Genomic DNA, 23,065 nt, shown 5'->3' with positions numbered 1-23,065 from the left:
AGATTTTAAAAAAAGGGTCTTTACAAAGGTCTTTCTCAAAAGCAACTACTAATATCATCTTGGCCTGGGCTGTGGCCCAAACAGCCTTCCTTTGTGTGTGTATGGCGGTGTAGAGTATGACAGGGCTTTTTTAGAGATGGACCAACCTGTTTGGAAATGGTGATGTCATCTGCCCTAGAGGGTTAATATGAGCCCTCATTGTACAGAGTCATTATCCATCACACACACACACACACACACACACACACACGCACACACACACACACGCACGCACGCACATACACACTCACAATCACACACGTATAAGGATACAGATCCTCATGCAGGAAACACACACACAGCACACATCCATGTTCACACACAGGCATTCTCTTTATAACATACACACATGCAAGCATTTGTGCACCTATATGCACGCACGCGCACACACACACACACACACATGCAGATGCATAAAAGGTATCCTCTTACTCTGGAGATGAGGAACGCCATATCCTTTCAATTTCAATGGGCCATTTTGCCATCCAGGCTGAGTTATCGCTGGAACGATCCATAGTAACAAAAGAGCCTTGCCTGTTGCAGCCTTGCATAAAGAAGCCAGATAGAGGTGAACAGGGACAAAGAGCAACACCTTTACATAGAGAAAATGGGAGAGGGTCTGGAGATGGTCCAGCCACGGAAGACTTTAGAGGCAACCTCATTCAATCACTTACAATGGTATAATGTATAATGCATGGGCCTAAGACTTAGCGGTTCTCTAAGATTCTTTACTGTGCAATCAATAGGATGACCTCTCTATATGAAAGTATAAAAGCCTGGAATACAGCAGAGCAGTGTTGTAATACTCAGACAGATCCAGGGCTTGGAATCAACAATACGTAACTTTATTTGGACTTAATAGCAGATTGCTTCTTGGACTTAGCTTCAAACGTTGATGACTTGTGACTGAACTTGTGACTGAACTTGTGACGTTTCCTATGATTTCATTACCATTATCTGCACGGGGGCTATATTCACTTTTTTTTAGTTCTTTATTTTAATTATTATTTATACATTTTTGTTGTTTTTCTACTGTTCACCTCTGTGTTGAGTTTTGATGTTGTTTTCTGTTGTCATGTATTTTTTTTTTTTTGCTTTTGGGTTGAGATGTTTTTATGAGCCCCTTGGGGTTTCGTCGCCTCGCCCACACAGTTTGTATTTCTTTTGTTCTTCGTTCTTTTCCAGTGCGTTATATGTGCAAATAAACTAAAGCTAAACCTAAAAATATGCCAAACAAGCTGTTTCTGCACAACAGTAACAATAGAGTTTGCTCTGGTACCTGGAAATCTTTGACACAATGACACTCTATGCTGTATTTTCAACCCTTGGCCTAAAGCGGGAAGTGAGATAAAATAAAAAAATAAAAAAAGCAAATTAAAGGGCCTTGCAGTGTAGCATTACAGATAAGTACAATAGAGGAAATGAAACAATAAGTGAAGAGAACTAGTATCTTCCTTTAAAACGCACACAGTTTAAGATTACAGTATATCACGGTAGTTAAATTTATTATGTGCAGAGATGCTTGCATGGGTTCTTTGTGGAAGACGCCAGAGTGAGTCCCAAGATCATCTTTAAGTTATGTTTCATGTCAGCTTTGTGTTTGTCAAGCTGACTTGTGACGTGTCTGTTCCTGGAGTCACTGGTGTGTGGATCTGACACCTACACAGATTTAACCAAAGAGGCATCTGGACTCTGGCAGTGTTCCCCCTCCCACCAGAAGGGACTGGCTTTAATTGTTGTGCATTTTCACATATTAACAGATTTCCTGTCTCTTGACATCCATAAAACTGGATGGAGGGATGGAAGAAGGAAGAAACAGAGGGATGGAGGCCATAATTTAGGCAAGAGGGGGGGAAAAAGAGAGGCTTGTGTCAGCGCGGTCTCCGGGGAACTTGGATGCGAGTTCATGAGTTTGCCCCTCTCCCTCTCTTCCTGCTTCAAAGTACACATTCGTTTACACCCTCCCGTCTCTTACACAAGCTCCCCGCTTATTGTTCTATATTATACTGTGAGCAAGCCTGTCAGCGTTTCTGTATAATGTGTGTTGTGTCATGACCTCCCTCTCTCTCTCTCTCTCTCTCGCACACTGTTGCTGATTCCTTATTTCTGAGCCCTCGGGGAACTCTGTGCATTCACACGGGCCACAGAGGGATGAGTCCGGGGACGCGACGTGGGCGTTTAGTAGGAGAGACACGACTGAAGGCCGCAGTCTAGTCACCTTTGGAGGCACAGACCCCCCCCTCCGTGAGTGAGTCAGTGCAGTAGTGCGGAGGCAGGGGGTCAAAAATCCCCCTGCCCTCCGCCTCCAGTCTCAAAACACGTGGGAACGGGAAAACTTTATCCTATATTTAACCTCCAGGTGTCTGTGTGGTGTGTATGTGTGTGTGTGTGTGTGTGTGTGAGTCTACCCCAGGAACTGAGTCATCTGCAGCTGGGTGTTGGTAGACGGGTTATCTTATAGGGGTAAACGAGGGTGCCTCTATCCTTGGGGTTGGTTGGGGGCTTTCAGCGCTCCAGGAAAAGCTGTGTCTGCCCCCCCGACTCATCCCCCTCTGATGAGAATTTTCCCTATTAAATCTGTCTGAGATTGCGTGTGTGTATGTGTGTGTGTGTGTGTGTGTGTGTGTGTGTTAACTCGAAATGCAGAGTATTAAAGATGGTGAAAAAGACAGGACTTGGGAGGATAAAAAGTATACTGTTGGATTAGACCTGGAGATGCACAATTAACTGCAACAAACTGTAACAAGGTGACTGGAGAAGTGAAATGTTGTCCTATCATTGTGTAATTACACTAAGAACAACACTGTGTGCCTCTGACCCTTCTGCTCTGTCAAATAGATATCACAAAGTTTAAACCAACAGAAAAACAGCATCCTATTTAGTAAGAATAGAATCTCCTTTCTTTAATAGTTGATTTCTTGCTATGTGGGGGAACTGCGTCGCATTTGCAAATAGGCACTAGATTAGTACTGAGCCACAAGTTGTGAGAATACAATGTTTGTCCATTGTGCATTTTATGACATGAAAAATGCTGCATGACTGTATTGATCTCAGATGCCAGATGTGAACGAGAGAAAATGTACTTTACTATGTCATTTTATTATTGTTTTTGAATGACCCACCCGTCCCCCCTTCCTTTTTTTCATTTATATCCCTCATTGTTGTTTGTCTAGTTGTAGGTACATGCTGTGGAGTTTGAAAATTCAATAAAAATATAAATCATAAAAAAATTACTTGATTTCTTATACAGAGAGTAACATCAGCAAGCTTAGTATTACAGTGATCATTTCTGGGGCAATATAGAGGGACAGTATTCCCAACAGCCATCAAAGAAAGACGCAGCGATTAATATGTATTCAAATCTTTCCTGGCAACATGATGCTCCCATGTGAATAGAAAGCAACAACGCTGAGTCAAATCACTGAGTGCTTTTGCCCATCAGAGTCGTCTAAATGTTATCCAGCGTATCATGGCCTAAGATCATCATCTAAGGGCAACCTTATACTCACTCCCCGTTATTCACTGTACTGTCAAAACAGCCCAGCTCAGCACAAAACCTCCCAACTCATCAGGCTTATTGAGAGGACTGGAGGGATTCCCTTGAGATAGAAAAGTGATTTTAGCCTTCACTCTTCTGCAAGGATTTTTTGGCCTCTCAGAGCGGGTTTTAGTCTTTCTCCTCAAAGGAAGTCTGGATCCTGATTCATCTCCAAGCCAAGAAATACACAACGCTGGGAGAACAAGCCACATAAAGGTAACAGGCGCACACTTTCTTTCAAACACATTTGCTAGTGACCACATCCACCGACACTCATCCAGTTTAGTTCTGCAGATAAGCACATACAAAGTACATACTATGCACTTGCAATGTTGTGAATTCAAGTCCATCCCATGACCTGTATGTCACATGTCATCCCCTCTCTCTTCCAGTCCCTCTCCACTACATACTGTCCAGCAAAGCAAAAATGGGAAAAAGAAAATGCTTTAAACTTCACAAACACACCCACACAAATGCACTAAAACATAACTATAGTTGCTCCATACATAAAAGTATGTGTACCCCCGCTCCACACACACACACACACACACAATCCCATACACTTAGAAGATCTCTGAGCCAGCAGAGCGATAAGATTAAGGGAAGTACGTGGGTGTGAAATAGCTGTGGTGTGGGACTTTCTGGATTCACACAATCTACCCTGACTGCAGGTCCTGCTTTTTATTAGAGTCCAAGCTGATGGGAATACACAGACGCTGATGACACCCACGCACATATCCTGCAATTCTGGGCTTAATACTGCACAGATACAGTACTTACACACACAGAGAAAATACATTAAACAAGCCAGCATAAGGCTCATTCTATGTGCTATGTGGATATTCACACACGCACACACACACACACACACCCATACTTATACATGCTTAAACATAAAGAGATGCTTTACAAATGTCTTCACAGACACACACTGGGACACTATATATTCAATTCATGACACTATAGCACCTCTTAAAAAATCTGATCCAAGATCCCTTCCCCTTTTCCATAAATACAGAAAGTCTGAATTTACAGAGGATTTAGCTGGTCCCAGGTCAGCAACCCTGAGGTTGTGACTTCTGCTCTGGTGCAAACAAAGAGAAACCCAGAGCCATCAGTGGATCCATTAACAAAGCCCAGGGCCTGACAAGGCTTTCTTTGTTTCATAATTAATGCAAACGTGATAACCGTGACATTGAACATTGGGCGGTCCGTACATCAACGTCTCTGACACATGGATATGAACGCTGCCATTCATCATTATGCGGGGCTAATGGACCCCATAAGGCTGAATTATTAAGCACAACACAAGAGGCCCTTGTGCTAGATTAATGGAAGCATATGGAGCAGTACGTTTATTACAGTGATATAGTCAGCGTGTTATTGTTTTAATTGTTAGCCATACAGGAGGATACAACTTTATGTTTTCATTCCAGCTAATGCATCAAGAGCACAGCCCTCTCTGTGTAACTGGTGTTAACAGATTTGTTGTGCTGGTCAGCCTTGATTCTCTCTGTAGCCGTATCGCCTCTTTACTGGTTCACTTGCATCTCAACTCTCTCTCTCGTTCTACATCTGTCTATCAGCCCGCCTCGATCTGCATCAAGGACTCACAAATCTCATCATCTCTATTAGATCATGGAAACTCCACTTTCAGTAAATATACTAGTACACAGTATTAGAAGAAAAAAAAAGCAGAACACTTGTCCTTTTCTGTTTCCTATGGGATGTAGTTGGTCTCCAATTAGTGTGATGTGTTTGCTGAAAGCTCCTTCTAGATGGAGGGAGAATAAGAAAGAGGGAGGGAGAGAGATAAAAAGAGAATTTATTCAATCAATCTTGCTCACCCAAGACCAGCACTTTGTGGTGGATTTCAGGGAAAGAGGGGAAAAAGGAGGCAGGAAGTGGTGGGATGGCACAGGCTTGAGGAGGACACACAGTCCGAGAGAAAAGACAAACAAGAGAAACAGAGGAAAGGGAAGGGAATATATTTTAATAAGTTGTTTCTGGATTCCTGTGATCAGTGAAAAACACAAAGACTTTAAAAATGATAAATTCATGCATGACTGTGTGTAATCTAAAGAGGAATCAAATAAATCATGCTGATTGGTAAATTAAAATACACTGTGTTTTCATAAGTACTCTATTTCCAGTTATGTCTTAGATTTGGACTACACCACTACTTTCTATGCTGCGGAGATACTATTTTTCTAGTGTGGAGACTCTGTAGAAAGCTGTGATCATTAATCATAGTCATACATCAGTCAATAACATAGCCTATTCTAGTAGAATAACTAGAAATACTGGGAAATCCCTCGAAATAATGGACTCTAAGGGTCTCCGGACCCCACTTTCAGAACCACTGTCCCAGGCTATTGATTGTGTGTTTGTTTATTTGGTTAAAGCAGTATGCCCTGCGATCACATTTCCCTAATAGAGGCAGATTACAGGCAGAAATATGATGCTGCATAAATTAGGCTGCATGATGCTACCCTTCTACTGAATTTCACATCATAATGTTCCGGTAATTGGATTTGGTACATTGTGCATTAGGCCTTGTTTAGGAAAGGAACGAATACAGACTGGCTATTAGTGACAAAGAGTAACGTGAAGACAGAGGGGGGAAAAATGTTCTGTGTTTAAAAGGATTCTCCACATGATTTACATCATGAAGACTTGACAACAGATTGTCTAGGCTATATCTCATCACCAAGATCCTCTTTATTTAAGATAAAGTAGCAGGCTGCAGTGTCTTCTATAGTATCATAATATCGTAAATCCTATTCACTGGGGAAGAGAGAGCCATAATCCTTTCAGATCCAATAAGGACATAAGGCTTGGAAAGTGACCTTAGCCAACCTATACATGGTAGATAATGATTTATGCAGTCATTGATTCTTTGCAATGCAACAAATTATACCGACTGATTTACTTAATTCATTCATTCATATAGAGTATTTCCATAACAGCTTACCGAGCCGTCTGTCATTCTTGGAGGCTATCCAATGGGACATCTTTAGTGTAAATTAACACATTGGGCGCGGAGACTATCATTTAAGATGGAGATTAAGTTTTATGGTTATGTTCTTCAATGCTGCAGACACATGGTTCTCCGGGGTGATGCTGCACTAATGTGAATCTAGACACTCTTCTAATGGGGGGCCATTACAACCCACATTGCAAGAACTATTCATTTTTTATGAGAGGGGTAGATCTGTTGGCGCCTTATATCGGGGCCATCACCCTTACGAGTTACATCTGGCGCTGTTACCATGCAAGGTTCACTGAGGCTACATGTTTTAAGGATGGTTCAGTCCTGTGGGGCAGTGGTTCCCAAAGCGGGGTCTGGGGACCTCTGGGGGTCCTTGAGAGGGTTCCAGGGCCCCCTGAAGTGAGGACTAGTTTAATTTCACTGTTATTTCACAGGCAAGACGTTTGTGACTTTTGACTGCACAAGGATGACCACAGGTTTCACTCTCCCTACTGTGGTTATCACCCCACCTATAGCATAGACATGTATATAATTCTCTACTACATCATATGAAAATCTTTTCAGATGGGGTACCATGTGGGAAAGTCTTATTAGATGGGGGTCTGCAGTCTAAAGTGTATTTGTTTGGTTGGTGCTTGATATGAAAAAAGTTTGGGAACCTCTGCAGGACAGTTCAGGTAAGGTCAGATTTGTCAGAGTCAACCAATAATCACCAATTTGTGGGTTGCACTGGGCAACGGGCATGCTAAGGAAAGGAAATGAAAAAAAAATCTCTTCGTGTAATAATGATGTAAGATTATTCATGATTCTCATCTGTGCTCCCGCTGGACAGCGTGCGAGGGGGCTTCTCCTCCACTCGCACGGCAGACAGGTCGTCCTCAGTGAGCAGCCCGGCGGGGGGGCACCTGCTGTCCCGCTCCGCGCTGCAGTGCCTGGGAGAGCGGAGGAGAGCAGTGCACAGCTGGAAAAAGGCAGACCTGTAACACCTGAACGGACTTTATCATTACAACAATAGGGTTGCACGCACGGAGGACGCATACACACACACACACACACACACACACACACACACACACACACAGTACCATCCATCCCCGTAGATCCAGAGATGATGCCCCGTCTACCGGGCGGCGGCAGGAGGACGTGCGCGACCACTGGCACCTTTTTGTCGGCATGTCTGATCTCCGCCTGTCAAGCCCTCCGGAGCTGCGGGGAGGTCCAGTGCGGCGACGGCCAGCAGTGCTGCCCGCCCGTCGTCAACGGCAACGGCAGCGCCAGCTCCACGGTGCGCTGCTGCAAGCTCCCCATCCACATATTCTTCGACAACGTAGGCTGGGTGACGCGAAAGCTGTCGGGCATCCTGATCCTGTTGCTGCTCTTTGCCATGGGCTACTTCATCCAGCGGATCATCTGCCCGCGGCCCCGCCGGCACCCGCACCCCGACCGCCCCGAGGAGCCCTCCCTCTTTCACGGGAACACATCCGCGTCCCAGGACTCCCTGCTGGACCGGTACCCCGAGTACAGCCTCGGGGACTTCGCCTCTCCGAGCCTGCCAGCCTACGACGAGGTGAAATATTTGCCCACGTATGAGGAGAGCATGCAGGAGATGCACAGAGACCGGTCGGATGATAACTTGCTGTCGGAAAACGAGAGGAGCGGTCCCGGCAGAGCGAGGGCAGCGGGACCGAGACCCGCAGAGCAGAGACGGGATGTCCTGGAGGTGTCAGGACAGCAACACAGCCCAAGGACATCTCGGAACTCTGTCTGACGGAACATAAAAAATTGGCACAGCTACAGAGACAATAGGCTATTCTTATTTTAATATCAGCAGGGTAATTATCTTGCAGAGTATAAACTCAAGTGCAATTATAATGCTGAATGTTTAGAATAAAGGAGGGGACTGAGAAAATGTGCGTGTTTTGTAAGATTAGAGGGGATTATTCGCCTTTTGTATGCAAATGACCGCTTGGGTTGAATAAAGGAGATAATAAAGTAAGAGAAGGCTGCTGAAATTGACGCTTTTTGTGTCTGAGACAGCTAATTTGGCTCCGGTACAATCGCATTATGTTTTACTTCAGCGCCTCAATTTTAAGTGGCACCGTGAGACAGTTTCCCTTCTCCCAATTCCTCATGTCCTTTTCTTGATGCAAAATCTCGGGACAGGGATAGTCTGCCGGGCCTGAAAGACCCTTTATTCTTTTAAAAAATTCTATTCTATATCGAATTTGCATCCAATGATAGAGGAAAATTGTTTACCTACATTGTTTTTCTCAGTAGCCTTTAATGTGAGCTGGAAAAGCAATTATTTAATAGTCTCAGGGATGTTGGGGTGAATACAAATTTCAATATTTTCCATGGCACATATTTTTATCGGCAAGTTTGATCAGTAAGTTAATTTACCCAATATAGGTTATCAGCATGAAAGCAATTTTCCCTCTCTCTCTCTCTCTCACACACACACACACACACGCACACACACACTGCCCTGAGAGCTGAAAGATGAGCGTGTTTTAATCAGTGACCTGAGCCATGTCTGATAGGCCTATACTCCAAAAGCCGAGGCCTCACCAAGAAAATACCACTTTTAAAATGCTCTTAAAATCCTAGGGGCCTTTCTGCCTGAGGCCACATATATCAGTGTCTCCCAGGCTCCGGATTCAAGAAGACAAGGGCAGAGATTACAGCTGGCATACTGATATGGTGTAAGCTGCCAAGAAACAAAGTTGTATTCTGATGATCGAAAGCATGTCAGACAAGATCACAACCGCCGCCCCGAGCCGCATTAATGCTCCACAGCACAGACCAGACAAAAAAAAAAGACAAGGGGACAACTGACAGGAAACAAGGATGAGACAGACATAGCAGGCTCAGACAGTGGGCTCACAGCAGACAGTAATTTCTTTGGCATTCTGGCAGACTAGAAGCCTGGAGATGCAGACTGAGAAACAGACACATACACCAGTGAATATCTGGATCTATTGTATTAGTAATGTTGATAATCAGTGTTTACCTGTTCCTAATTGATGTCTGTTTCTGACTAATGTGGCTAAGAAGGAGACAAGTAGCAGCTTTTTCACTGCTAAGTGCCAAAAACCAAATTGACCCCTAAACGCTTAATTGCAATAGACTTAGTGGCTCTTTTACCTGGACTGAAGCTAATGGCATTAATTGTCATTGTCCATTAAAATGGCTCACAATGCTACAATATGGAAAAGGCTCAATTTGGTATTAGGCATCCCTTTACTTAGACGTTAATTGGGTGTGTGGTAAACAGTCACACTTGCCACATCCTCTCTCCAGCCCAGACCCGCAGAAGAAATGTTACCGTATCATTAGTCCCAGGCCAACTGAGAAGCAGACAAGTCCATTACAGGGAGAATATCTATCCAGCAGAACAAACAAATCTACCCAGGGCAAGCAAATAGACTCATTTATTTACCTGATTCTGAACGGGACAGTGCATTCTTTGGATATGTCCTGCTTTAATCACCTATCCTTTCTTCGCTGGTTCTGTTATAATCCATAATGTCTGTACAGGTCTAAACTAATTACGTACCCCCCCACCCCCCACCCCGCACCCCAGGCCCACCACATCGGATGAACTAAACTGATTTATCTGAAGAGCTTCAAAGTGGTCATCAGCCATTAGAGAAAACGATGGACACTCGTTATGCCATTGGACTACCAGGCAGAGTAAGTGTAAGTGAGTAAGCATCACTTTGTCAACTATTTTGCTATTAAACAAAGAGCAAAGAGAGCTACATTAACCCACACGAAGAACTTCTGATGTTGAAGCAGCTGTATCCACAAAACTACATACGACCTTACAAAGGGCGACCTAGAGTTTTTCTACTGCTACAAACAGCGAAAGTCTGTCTGAGTGTGATTGTAGTGGCTTGTGTAATCCAATACTGCGAGGCCATGATGGCAGAGTCAATACTGAACACCACTGATGGCTTTCCTTTCGAGAGGGGAAATTTGTGGGTGGGTGGAGTTTGCACTTAAAAGCATTAAATTCCATGCTTAAAACCCACTGATGGGTAGATGGGGTGGAGCATATGACACCAAGATGCATCACATATTGCCCGCGTTTGAGTGCTGTCCAAACCATAAGAGGTGTGAATGTTGGGTTCCTCTCCCTCTCTTTCTCTCTCTCTGTCCTTGCAGTTCACCGAGGACTCCCAGCTCCTCTGTCTAAGCTGGAAGAGTGAGTTTGGGCGCCGAGGGCATAACCAGTCTTCTAGAGTTCCCAGCATTAAACTTTAATCAGATGGTGTAAAGCTGGGACATTCGAGGCTTGCAGGAGTCCCTGGTAGGGTATAGGGCAGCGATGTAGTTGTTTCTCCCTTTTCCTCAAATGCACACAAATCCAAACATACACATGCACAAAGACACATACAGGAAAACACACATACACACAGACAAAAGCACAGGCGCACACGCACTGATAAACACAGAGACAAAGCACACACACACACACACACACAAAATGGATTTGGTGTAAGCAACATTAGAATTTGTGCCAATAGTGCGGTTATTCTATTGCTTACTGGACCAAACAGAAGATAAACTAAGGTCAAATCAATGAGCATTATCCTCCTCATAAATTCCACATTATGTCCAGGAAGTGTATTCTTGGGAGAGCTGCACTGTTTGGCCATCAATTCAATATATGAGAACTTGCTGGTCTTTTAATATGGATCTACAGCATTATGCTTTAATAAGTGTATCTATTGGGTATCTTCAGGGTATATGCAGCAGTTTTATTGAATACTTTAACAGTCCATTCATTGCCCAACTGTCACCACTGAAAGTCTGAAGTCCCACAACTGATAGCCTAAACACGACTTTTCTATTCTCAGCTTATGACTGAGCTCATAACATCTACTGTTGCTATAAGAATTATTTTCCATCCATTACTCCTCCGCAAGAATCTATAAATATATACCATTACCAATATGATAAAAATCCCAACTACTTTGATGAATTGGGTGCAATATGTGTATTACAATATATGTATAATATATATAGTGTAGAGTCAAAGGGGAAGCGCATACACATTTCATGCACATATCTGTTTCAATGTGAATGTGCAGCCTCTCTCCAGTGGTAATGCATGTGAAACCTGACTCCTCACTGATAAATCTCCTCTTGGATGAATGATGAAGGGGGCACTTTCAGAAGACTATGGTTTATCACACAGTTAGTGAAGAGGCTGAGAAAGAAAGGAGGAAAAATGGAGTTGGCGAGAGAGAGACAGAGAGAGAGAGAGACTTAAGATGCAAGCTGCTAAAAAAAAAAGGGAGCTATGGCGAGAGAGAGAGAGAGAGAGAATGAACCCATTGATAGATTTTCCTACATCCATTCCGTTCTCTGATGTTTTAGCATCTGTGGCCACTCACAGTTTCAGGGATTAGGCCGATCAGTTTCTACCATATCTGTCCACATCTCTGTGATATGGTCTAGCAGTTGTTCCTGGACAGTCCCGAGACAGATCTTCTCTCTCGTTTGTCCCTCCTGGGCCACTAGAGGAGATGGATAGGCTATAATGGTCCACTGATGTACTGGCCTTCTGCCAACCAGGGGGTGGAGCTGCATGGCAAGCAGTTGGTTTCACACCTCAGCAGAAAAGGAAATACAGGAATAACTCACAGAGAAGCACATAGATATACTGGACGCTCAACCACACAAGCGCGCACAAATACCTTCTATGATCTATGTATCAAACTGACAAAGCAACACACACATACAGTATATTCTAAGATCCTTGTATAAAACCGAGCAACAGGAAGGTGCAACAGGAATACCAAAAAGACAGAACGCATAAAAACTAAGGAGATTTGGTTGAATATATATTTACATCTGTTTTATTAACTGTCATTCATTATAGCATTTACAGAGAGCAAGGCTTTGGAATTACACATTGTAAAAATATCTATCCGTACAAAAACACAAACGCAAACACCTAATTACAAAAGACGAAAAGATGAAAAGATATATATCATGTTCAGTACGGGAAACTGACCATGCTGAGCTAATTTTGACCAAATGGCAAAAGAGAATGAACAGCTTTGAACTATGAGACACACTGAATAGTCTGAATGAGAAGCTGATATGACAGAAAGGCCATAACGGTGTTGTCTCAGAGAAATATGGACATTCTTATTGAACTTCCATGAGTCAAATCACCCTCAGTCTGCGCACACAGTAACAGAATGGCATAAATAATGTTGATGTGCAACTGTGCTATATACATGTCATACACCACAAGACTGTAGTGTAAAACTGCGTAAGACCGTCATATTCCTAATGCCCTTCTAACCTTCATATGTCCAACTTTCCCATTTTTTTAATGTATTTTAATGCTTGAACCTGATGGTGGACATTGTCCCTCATATACAGAAAATGTTTCATTACCCTGAGACTGAGCCAAACCACTAAATATCCACCAAATGTCAAAAACACATGGGAATCAATTTCTGCAAAGCTGTCGTTTTAGAGAAGGGTCTCCCGAACATCAGCGTCGCGAGGCCAGGCTGCTCCTGACAGAGGCATTAGCGGCCCTCTCTCTCTCCTTAGACAGCTCCATCTCTATCTTCGCCTGGATTTTCTCCCAATCCACCTCAACCTGAGAGAGAGAGATAGAGACAGAAAGAGAGAGAGAGAGGGATGAGAAGAGATAGGCCAGGGCACTCTTACCTTGATCAGCGTGGGATTAACTGAGCACACCAACTGAACTAGTCACACTACACTACACTAAACTCAGATAATACAGTGCAGCAGACAGGTTGCCCTCGCTTACCCCTTCAGCGTACTGCAGGAATCTCTTGTTGGTCTCCTTCCTGCCAAATTTCTGGAGGAACTTCTCTCTGTAGGCCAGCACAGTGTCCACATGGGTCTTGTGTTTCACAGCCAGCTCCAGCGCCCTGGAGACAGCCAACAAGATACTGACTAACACACAATCACATTTTTGAACACACATCCCACCCTGTATGGACAAACATGCCTCACCATAACCCTCGCCCAAACCTTAACCACACGCTAATTTTACACCTAATCCTAAAAAAGGCATCCTCCCCCGGCACTCATATTGTCCCGCTCCTTCCAGCTGTACCATAAAACACACACACACACACACACACACACACACACACACACACACAGAGTTGTACCTCTCCCAGTTGGAGAGGTCGATGTTGACTTGTATGGCCTGGTAGATGAGGCCAGCCTGTAACAGAGTGGCCTCAGCCTCCTGGACCTGACCACTAAACAGCAGCATGTGGGCCACAGACGACTCCTTAGACGGCTGCTCCTTTATAAAGTTGATATACTGCACCCTAGGAACCTGGGAGGAGGGAGGGACAGGACAAAGAGAGACGGGGAGATAGAGAGAGAGAGAGAGAGGGGAAGAGGAAAAGCAAGATAAATTGTTGTACAGGAGAGAAACAGTGACAGCGAGAGTCATTGTAATGGCTCCCTTTGACCCAATTTGCTTACGGGGATCATTAAAGTTTAATCTAATTTAACCTAACGTGTCTGTTCACAGGATTTTGAACAGCTGCCTAAAAGACAGGGGGAGTTCACTGGCTGATACTCTTACCTCTCCAATGGCAGTATAGGCCACCTCCGCTGTGGTCAACTCCTTGTTGGCCATTGCCATGCCAGCAAGACACGCCCACAGAGACTGGTCCTATGGAGATGGGGAGCAGGGGCAATGAGCAGCTTTAAAGGACAATACAATATCTCGCCATCCAGCATATTTACCTTAAAACTATTTTATAAAACTGTTGCCCAATTTTTATTATTTTTTTCTTGTTTTCATATATATAACTATTTTCCTGTATATTTATTCCTTTACATTTATTCATTCTCTATTCCTTGCCTTTATGCCTTTTGTAAAGCACTTTGTAAACTCTGAGAAGCATGTGAAAATGTGAATGTAAGAGTCTAAAGCTGTTATCAGCAAGACTTCCAATATTATCGGAACATAATTTGTATTTATCAATTTCTTAAATCCTTTATTCAAAAAGGCAAGTCAGTTAAAAATAAATTCTTAAATGGTGACAGCCTCTAATAGGCGAGGGATTAAGGATAGAGGATAGCATGAGGGGAATGGCAGATTCAGTGGCGGCTCCAAATGTGTCACTTGCTATCAAAGGGACGGGGTACTGAGAGGTGTGTGTGCACTATTAAAAGGGACAGGGTGGTCATTACGATGGCGTCTCTAACGTGACAGGGTCCCCATTACCAGTCTGCTCACATCCAGCATACTGGCCTCATTACAATCACACTGCAGGGCATTCACATGCACACACACACACACACACACACACACATGCCCACACACACACTCACTCACACACGCACAGACACGCACAAAAACAAACATAAACACAGACATTTGTTGTACACAACATCTATGAATGTAAACACATACGTCACCACTTTATTCTGTGCAGCTGCATTCATTAGGAGGAGCCTAAACCACCAGTTGACCAACAGTTGAGCTAACCCCACACTGGAGTCACCGCTCTGTAATCCCCCCTCTAATCACCGTCCATCACTAAGACAAACAGCTCTAATCAGAAACCACTCTGGGCAACAAGCAACAATAACACTGTCATCCTCTGCCTGAGGTCAGACTGATCCAAAAAATAGATCATGGATCAGAATTTTAGGCTAAATCTTCCTTTGGTTCAAATGTGTATGTACTGCAGCTTATTGGTGTTGCATTATCTGTAGATGTGCACCTATGCTTGACTGTGATTGTGTGTGTGTGTGTGTGTATTATAATTTTATATATAGATATATAATATTATATATAGCAACCCCCCTCAGGTGAGGGCTTACTGACAACAACTACAATGATTCTGGGAAAAGCCACAGTGCCACCAAACTCTTACCAGAAGTAGAGGGAGAAGGGGGAGGGGAGGAGGGGGGGCCTCTTAAAACCAATGACTCTCTCTCTTTCTTTCAGTCTCTTCATCCCTCTATTCCCACCCTCCTCTCTCTACTAGCCATCCATCTCTCCAGGGTTGTGGTTATTGCATCATTGCCCATGCAAAGACACACTATAGAGGCTCTCGTTGCATTCTGTGTGCGTGTATGTGTGTGTAGCATATACACATGTGTGCGCTGGGGTGTGTATTTATGAGTGAGGTCTAGGGGGGCTAAATCCGGTAAATGGTGTCACCAGGCTAATTGAGGGCTAATTAAAGCCTGCTGGTCTGGTCCCATAAACCTCTCCACTACCTTCTCTCTTCAGACTCTGTCTCTCTCTCTCTCTCTCTCTCTCTCTCTCTCTCTCTCTCTCTCTCTCATACACGCGCATGCACACACACACACACACGCACACACACACCACAGGAGCCTGGACAGCGTCAAAGTCCTACACTGCAGGTTACGTCACACTATCTTGAGGTCAACTATATAAATAAAAATGTCAAATAGACTAAATTCAATAATTGATGCTAATAAATAATGCACACTGGCGTATTCAGTCATTTTGTGAGCCTATAACATGCAGCGACCCACTTCAAATAAGTGTACACACACACTCAGAGGAAACACAAGAATGATCTCAGAGGTACAGCCGAGTTCAAATTGATAAATTATTTCTTGCGTGGGAGAATAAATGAACATTTGTTTCAAGATCAGATTAAACATGTATGTTACGTGTTAATCGACATGCACTGGTATCGTACCTTGGCGAAGCGGCAGAGGCGCAGTGCATCCTCCCAGCGTGCGGAGGTGCTGTATTCGTGGAGCAGGGCCGGGTAGGGAGACACGCTGCTGTAGATCAGTGAACCGTCTCCTTGGCGCACTGTCACCTTGGTGCCCACGTAGCTCAGAATGTGGGGCGCACGGCTGAACTCACTTTGGAGGGGAGACACATGTACACACACACACACACACAAGAGAGTGAGGACAAAATCACACATACACACAGAATTTAATGTTTAATTTTTCTAAAACATTTTCACTTCATAGTTTTCCATGAACTCATCAACTCATGAACAGTTAGTTGCCAGTTTGGCTGCCCTGAGTGTCCGTACTATCAGGATGGGAAATTATCACCGGCCAACAGCCAACTGCTGGTAAACTCTGGATGTGGCTAGTAAGCTTGTCTACTTTTCCAAACATTTTGGTAGGCAACCAACCACTTGGAGGTTCTTTTCTATTTGGAAAATCCAGCTGGGTAAGAAGGGGAAGTGGTTGGTGAATTTGGGGTTTTATCAGCCATTGTTTCCAGGAAACATAGAAGGTTCATTCATTTCCCTGCTTGCATTGTATCTTATGTCAGTTGCTTTCATTCTGAACACCTAGTCTAAAAATAATGCTTCTAATCAATATAAAAACTATGGTGATGTGGACGCTGACATCATTTTTTTTCTATGTCCATAGTTGTAATTTCCAGGAAATAAGCTTGCCTGTTTGCAATTATTGATAGCGAGAGTCTGAAAAAAGTTTTAATGCTGGTGGTAAATCCCTAGTGCAGCTGGGGCAGGAGACTGACTGTTCAATAACTTACATAGGGTAATGCAAAATGTTACAACAAAGTGAAATATTGATTTTAACACATGTTAACATTTATGTAGAAGATGATGGATTACTCTAATAAAGAACACAACAATCAATTAATTGACTGTGTAATTTCTGTCAGTATGTATATGTATGTGTGCATGTGTGCTATACGTGTCAGTATTTCCCATACACAGGCTAATTTGTGGTGGCCCACCGATATATTCCCTGAATTGATAAAACATATTGAAAGTACTGCTTTGCACCTTATGTGTTCCAACCTGCCCTCCACTACAAATATCCTAAGAACCTATGAGAAACACTTCCATGTACATGTTTCAAATGGATGCATTTGGATGCACATTTTAATAAATATGTGTACGCCAAAGTATAGTCTTTGTATTTGCAACTTATTGGTTGCTTTCACTTGCGGTTTGGTGTCCCCAATGTATATAAACCACATGATAAGATAAGATGAAACTTTAATGATCCACCTAGGGAAATTGGACCATTGTAGCAGCAAATAGTAATAGGATACAGCAAAAAAAAAAAAAGAATAAAAATAAGAATAAAGCAAATCAGGGTTGTTTAAACATCAAAACAACAAAACTTGAACATGTTAAGTAGAAATGTATGAATGAATGCATGGATGTATGAAAAAAGTATGGAGTAAAATAGCTGCAGTAGTAGCAGCAGAAGTTAATGAGACAGAGAAAAAAAAGTATATGTACAATATGAGAATCTACCAAAAAAGTGAAATATCTGTAGTATGAAATTGAATGAGTGAAAAATTACAAGAAATCTATAAGATCTATAAGCAATATATTATAAATAATAGCAATATGAGAATATGAAGAAAAACAATTACTGAATATATACAGGATGTGCAAAAATCTGCTCGTCTACTACACACCTTATCAAATATATTCACTGTACAGATCTAGAAACATGTACAGAATGTGCAAATTTAAAAATGTACTTTTCTAGCTGTCTAGCTTATCAAAAACTCCAGATGGAAGTACCATATGTACAAAAATGTGACAATGTGCCATGCACATGTGCATTTATGTCTGTTCTCATTATCACTATCATAATCGGAACATATTTGTGGCTGGAAGTCACATACTTACAGAAAAAGTATCCAGAGACATGTACTCATATGGACTCATACGCAGAGAATATACAGACAAATGTACAGATCAAAAACTGTGTACCCAAATGCTGTATAGATTAGTTGAGAGCAAAGGAATGCGACGGTAGTCCAAGATAGTTTGTATAGACAGTGCAGGCACTCTGCCTCAGCACCCCCTGAGTTGGCTGAGGCTGGGGCCGTTTGGGCAGGAAGCGTTGCACAGTATGATGGCTGTTGGCACAAAAGAGCACCTAAAGCGCTCTCTGTTGCACTTCGGGGGAATGAGCCGGAGGGTGAAGGTGCTTCATAGCACAAAATGCTTACGTGGCTGTATCAAATGCTCACAAAACAGGGCGCAAAAAAGCTGCTGCTAAATGGCTATAAGCAGACAGTTTGGAAAATGTACCTCACATCACCTCCCCACTGAATCACTCTAATTGCTCTAAAAAAATGCCTTCTATCTCACTCCTTAGCACTTATTCTATTTCTTTTCCTAATACTTCTCTCTTCCATGACTGTTGCACTCCTTACTACTGGTTGCTTGCAATTTTGGTGGGCTTGAAATTAAAGCTTATTCCAGTGTTGTACTTGTAAGTCACTCTGGTTAAGAGCATCAGCTGAATGCCTAAAATGCCATGTAAAGGTGAGAGCAAAGGACAGTGTGTGTCTACCTGCCATCCTTCATGTACAGTGCCTTGGGCAGCAGTTCCTTGTCAGTGAAGACAGCACTGGGGTAGTACCACACTGTGAATTGGTTGTCTTGGATACCACACAGGATGTTAGCAGCGTCATTCCATGCCATAGTGTGAACCATGGTGCCTACAGGTCACAACAGACATACAACACACATAAGAATGTTGGCTACACTCGTTAAAAAGAGCTCACTGCGTTAATGCTGTGTTTGTAACATATATAATGACATATTGTCCCTAACTACACTCACAGTTGTGCTGAAAATGACACCTCCTTTTTTTGATTTTCCATTATTGATTTTCTAGCATACTTTCTTACAGTCCAAATTTCCCTTTTAACGAATGGGTTTGCATGAAGGTAACAGGCATTCAAATGAATTAATTATATGATTAATCGCAGTGACACCAATGTCTTAAAAGAGTATAAAAACAAAAGAAAGTCACTGCTCGTCTTGCCAAGCGAACTCCCTCCTCCCTTTCTCACCAATCTTGCAGATTTTGTGTTCTCGTCCAAGACGGCGTACAGAGGTCAAGTAGAGGTCACGGTTCTTGTCTATCAAGGCGATCTTCCTTTCATTAGACGGACCGCACTGGTCCAGAGCGATCTCCACCACCTCCAGCTACATATGAACAAACACACCCAAGCACACGCACACATACACACACAAGCACAAAGGTGAAAGGGAGCAGAGGAGTGAATGATGGAAGGGAGACAAAAGATCACGAAAAGAAAGGAAAGGGTGTGAGGGGTTAGTACTGTGACCCAACAGCCTTTTTGCCAAAAGAGAGTGTGTGTGTGTGTGTCTGTGTGTGTGTGAGTGAGTACGTTGTGTGTGCGTGTGTGTGTGTGTGTGTGTGTGTGTGTGTGTGTGTTTGTTGGCCGGAGCCAGCTGGCTCCAGTGCAGTGTCTTGGAGCTGTGGAGTACTGGCAGACAAAGCCATGCTGACAAACAGTAACTGCTGAGCCTGGCTACCTCCACTTCTTCTTTTCCTCGTCCTCCTTCTCTTCTAATTCATTCCTTCTTTTTGTCTCTTTCACTCTTAGTTTTACTCGAAAACCCTTCCCCCATTCTCTTCCTGTCTCTTTATTTTCTCTCCCCCTTCTGGATATGTGTTAGTTTCTTTTTTAGCACAGAGACATCCATTCTGAAAAGACTGTTCCCCTCACCTAGGCCTATTTGGAGTGTTGGAAAGAAAGAGAGAGAGGGGGAAAGAGAGAGAGGGGGTGGAGGAGAAAGAGAGAGAGAGAGACAGAGAGAGAGGGGGTGGAGGAGAAAGAGAGAGAGAGAGAGAGAGAGAGCAGCAAGAGAAAACGATTACCCACCTTGTGAGTCAAGGGCTTCCCGTCGCCAAGGGCTTTCCCCGTAAGGGCGTCAAACAAAAAGACGACTGGTGAGGAGAGAGGAAAAGAGACCATAGTAAACGGCTCATTCTATCCTATTTATCCCATTATGACCCAAAAAGTTGAGCAGACAGACCCTTCTCGTCGCTCTTGTCTCGGATGGCGATGGTGTCGTTGCTAAGGGAGACAGCCTGGGCGTTGAGGATGTCGGCTCTCATCCCAGGGAACTTGGGGGAGGAGACCAGTCGACCCTCATAGGAGAACATATACAACCCCGCTCCGTCCACCAGCAGAAAGTGTCTGGGAGAGGGAGAGGGAGAGGAGGCGAGGAGAGGTGAGAGGTGGCCAGATGAAGTGGGTGAGAGACAGGAGTGTGCGTGTGTGTGTGTGTGCGTGTGTATACGTATGATTGTATATGTGGGTGGGTGGGGCAGCGTGGAGAGGGGAGCGAGGAGAGAGAAAGGGATAGATGAAATGTCAAGGAGTAAAGGAATGAAGAGAGCAAAAGAGTTAATCAACTGACACGAGTAGGTAATTTGAACATGTAATGTGCATTAACGCAGCGTTGACTTACTCGGTAAGCCTCAACTGTGATTACAGAGTGGCCAGTAATCTATTTAGCTCGACGCTGATTGTCAGGGACACTGCACTGGAGTATTGCACAAGACCTACTCCATATCAAGCTAATTTCCCCCTGTGGTTACACTCTCAGCCTTACTGTATGACAGGGTTGGCTAAGCTGGAACACGCTCCTTGTGTGTGTGTGTGTGTGTGTGTGTGTGTGCGTGTCTGGCTTGCTGCTTGATGAGTGGTCAGTGTGGAGTAATGAAGCATTAGAGAGGCTGATAGATGATCCAACAGCCTGTTCTCCCTCTGCACACAGCCTTTCACTGCACTGCTACTGGAATGGAGAGACTCACTTCTCTGCCTGCAGGATGAGGCTGACCGTTCCCTCCTTCAGATCAAAGATGAGAGGCGTATTCCAGTTCCTAGAGCTGTCAACATAGAGACACAAATGAACAACACAAACACACATCAAAATTACTGAGACCGCAAACATCTTATACAAAAAGTGCTGCATCACATTAAAGCGCTGCGGAGAAAACGGCACACAAAAAAAGACCAAGAATAGACTGAAAGAAAGTTAAAACAAAAGTTAAAAAAACATGAAGGAAATGCCATTAGGAAAGGAAAGGAGAGGAGATAAATCCACAGATAGAGCGGAAAGACTGCAGTGATGGACAGGAACAGATACGCACAGGACTGACACAAAGAAAGAGCGTCATAGTGATACGGTGACAGCGAGGGGAGTGGAGGAGAGGAGCGAGGGAAGGGCGGAGGAAGTGGGCTACTGACTTGTAGACGTAGCACTGCAAAGAGGTGGTGACCACCAGGTGACCGTGGGCCAGAGAGGCCTTGATGACCCGATCCCTGAACTCCAACACATCCACTGCGTCGTTCACCACGTTCCTCACCTGAGAAAAAGGGAAACAAGGGGAAGGGAGAGGGACAGATGGGAGCAAGTGAATGGAGTCCTAAAAAGTAACAGGCGTAAACTTTATACCGTTGAACAAACACTTTTAAACACACAAACAAAGGGCAGACACTGGCTTCACTAACAGAGGGCTGAACACAGTCACGTACACAGGAGAGAGTATTTATTCTTAATATACACAGGAAACGGTCTACAGTATGCATACGTAGGGCAACTGTGGACAGAGAAAGCTGCTTTCACTGTTTAGAGTGTGTGTGTGTGTGTGTGTACTGGTTGGTACTTCTTTTTTTCACCTGCATAGATAAATACTTCCCCTCCAGCTCTGCCTGTGAATGAATGAAAGGGCCTTTTCCAGCACCAGGTGAAAGGTGGGGTTATTTTTACAGCTTTACAAATCTTCCTCCTCTGCCCCCTCCAGCAAGCCAAATTTACACGCAACGCAACCAGGAATAAAAAACATTTGACCGCAAGGTGGTAAATTTAGCCGGCTGATTCACAAACCATTGGCAGATGTGCACTTTTAAAAAGGACTGCGAGGAGGAGAGGGGGAGGAGAGAAAAAGAAAAAAAAAAAAAAAGCCTGCGAGGCTGAAAATAAATGGCTGACGACCCAAGTTTGTTTGGTTTACACAAACTGCACTACGGCAAATGTGTGTACATGTGCGTTTGTGCACATGCGTGTGTGTGACCTTGTTTCGGTAGGGGTGTGTGTGTATCACTGTGTCTCTCAGAAAGTATATGTGTGTGTGTATATGTACATGTGGGTGTGTTGACCGCGTGTAAACGCTACCTTGTGGTTAGCGTGAGTTTAAACAGTGGAGTGGTGGAGCGAGGGAGGCAGCTAGACAGGCTGGTCATTGTCACTGCAGGGCTGCCTGGCACACTGGGAGGGTCCCACTATAATGTATGGCCGTAAGTAGCCAGGGCCTGGGAACCGTCTGCCTCTCTGCACAGCCTGTTCACTTCACCTCTCCACTGTCTGCCTATAGCATCACAACACTTATTCCCACTCGCTACGCTGGATGATCAACTGAGCCAGGCCCTGGGAATGTTTGCCTGGTCAAGATCAAGCATTTTTGTGAGAGAGACACTGCGTATTTCAGTAGTCTTTGTTTGAAAAAGCGTAAGCACACATGTAACATGTAAAGCAGTATTTCTTAAAATACTCAGAACTTAAAACAGATCACAAGCCTGTTTCTTTCGCATCCACACATAACAGAATTCTATTTTTTGAGGTGCCATTTTTTTAGAAGCCCCCCAAACTTTAAATTTGTTTCTCTTCTTTCTGTGTTTCTGTCATTGCTTTTTATCACTG

General features: G+C 43.7%; 1 protein-coding gene across 1 annotated transcript in view; it reads right to left on the bottom strand.

Moving 5' to 3' along the window:
- Nucleotides 1-12,454: 12,454 nt before the first annotated feature.
- The window catches only part of ift80 (intraflagellar transport 80 homolog (Chlamydomonas)), a 36,590-nt gene continuing 25,979 nt past the window's right edge, over nt 12,455-23,065 (bottom strand). Inside the window, exons 8-18 of the mRNA XM_071927886.2 lie at nt 21,613-21,731; nt 21,177-21,251; nt 20,393-20,556; nt 20,239-20,303; nt 19,399-19,534; nt 18,894-19,041; nt 16,274-16,445; nt 14,170-14,259; nt 13,742-13,914; nt 13,372-13,495; nt 12,455-13,197 (exon numbers count right to left, since the gene is read on the bottom strand). Of these exons, the coding sequence (XP_071783987.2) occupies nt 13,087-13,197; nt 13,372-13,495; nt 13,742-13,914; nt 14,170-14,259; nt 16,274-16,445; nt 18,894-19,041; nt 19,399-19,534; nt 20,239-20,303; nt 20,393-20,556; nt 21,177-21,251; nt 21,613-21,731 (1,377 nt within the window). The 3' untranslated portion in view covers nt 12,455-13,086. The remainder of the gene's footprint in view (nt 13,198-13,371; nt 13,496-13,741; nt 13,915-14,169; nt 14,260-16,273; nt 16,446-18,893; nt 19,042-19,398; nt 19,535-20,238; nt 20,304-20,392; nt 20,557-21,176; nt 21,252-21,612; nt 21,732-23,065) is intronic.

Source organism: Centroberyx gerrardi, chromosome 6 (assembly GCF_048128805.1).
Source record: "Centroberyx gerrardi isolate f3 chromosome 6, fCenGer3.hap1.cur.20231027, whole genome shotgun sequence".
Classification (NCBI taxonomy): domain Eukaryota; kingdom Metazoa; phylum Chordata; class Actinopteri; order Beryciformes; family Berycidae; genus Centroberyx; species Centroberyx gerrardi.
The sequence above is the reverse complement of the archived record's forward strand: the minus strand, read 5'-3'. Positions and strand labels throughout refer to the sequence as shown.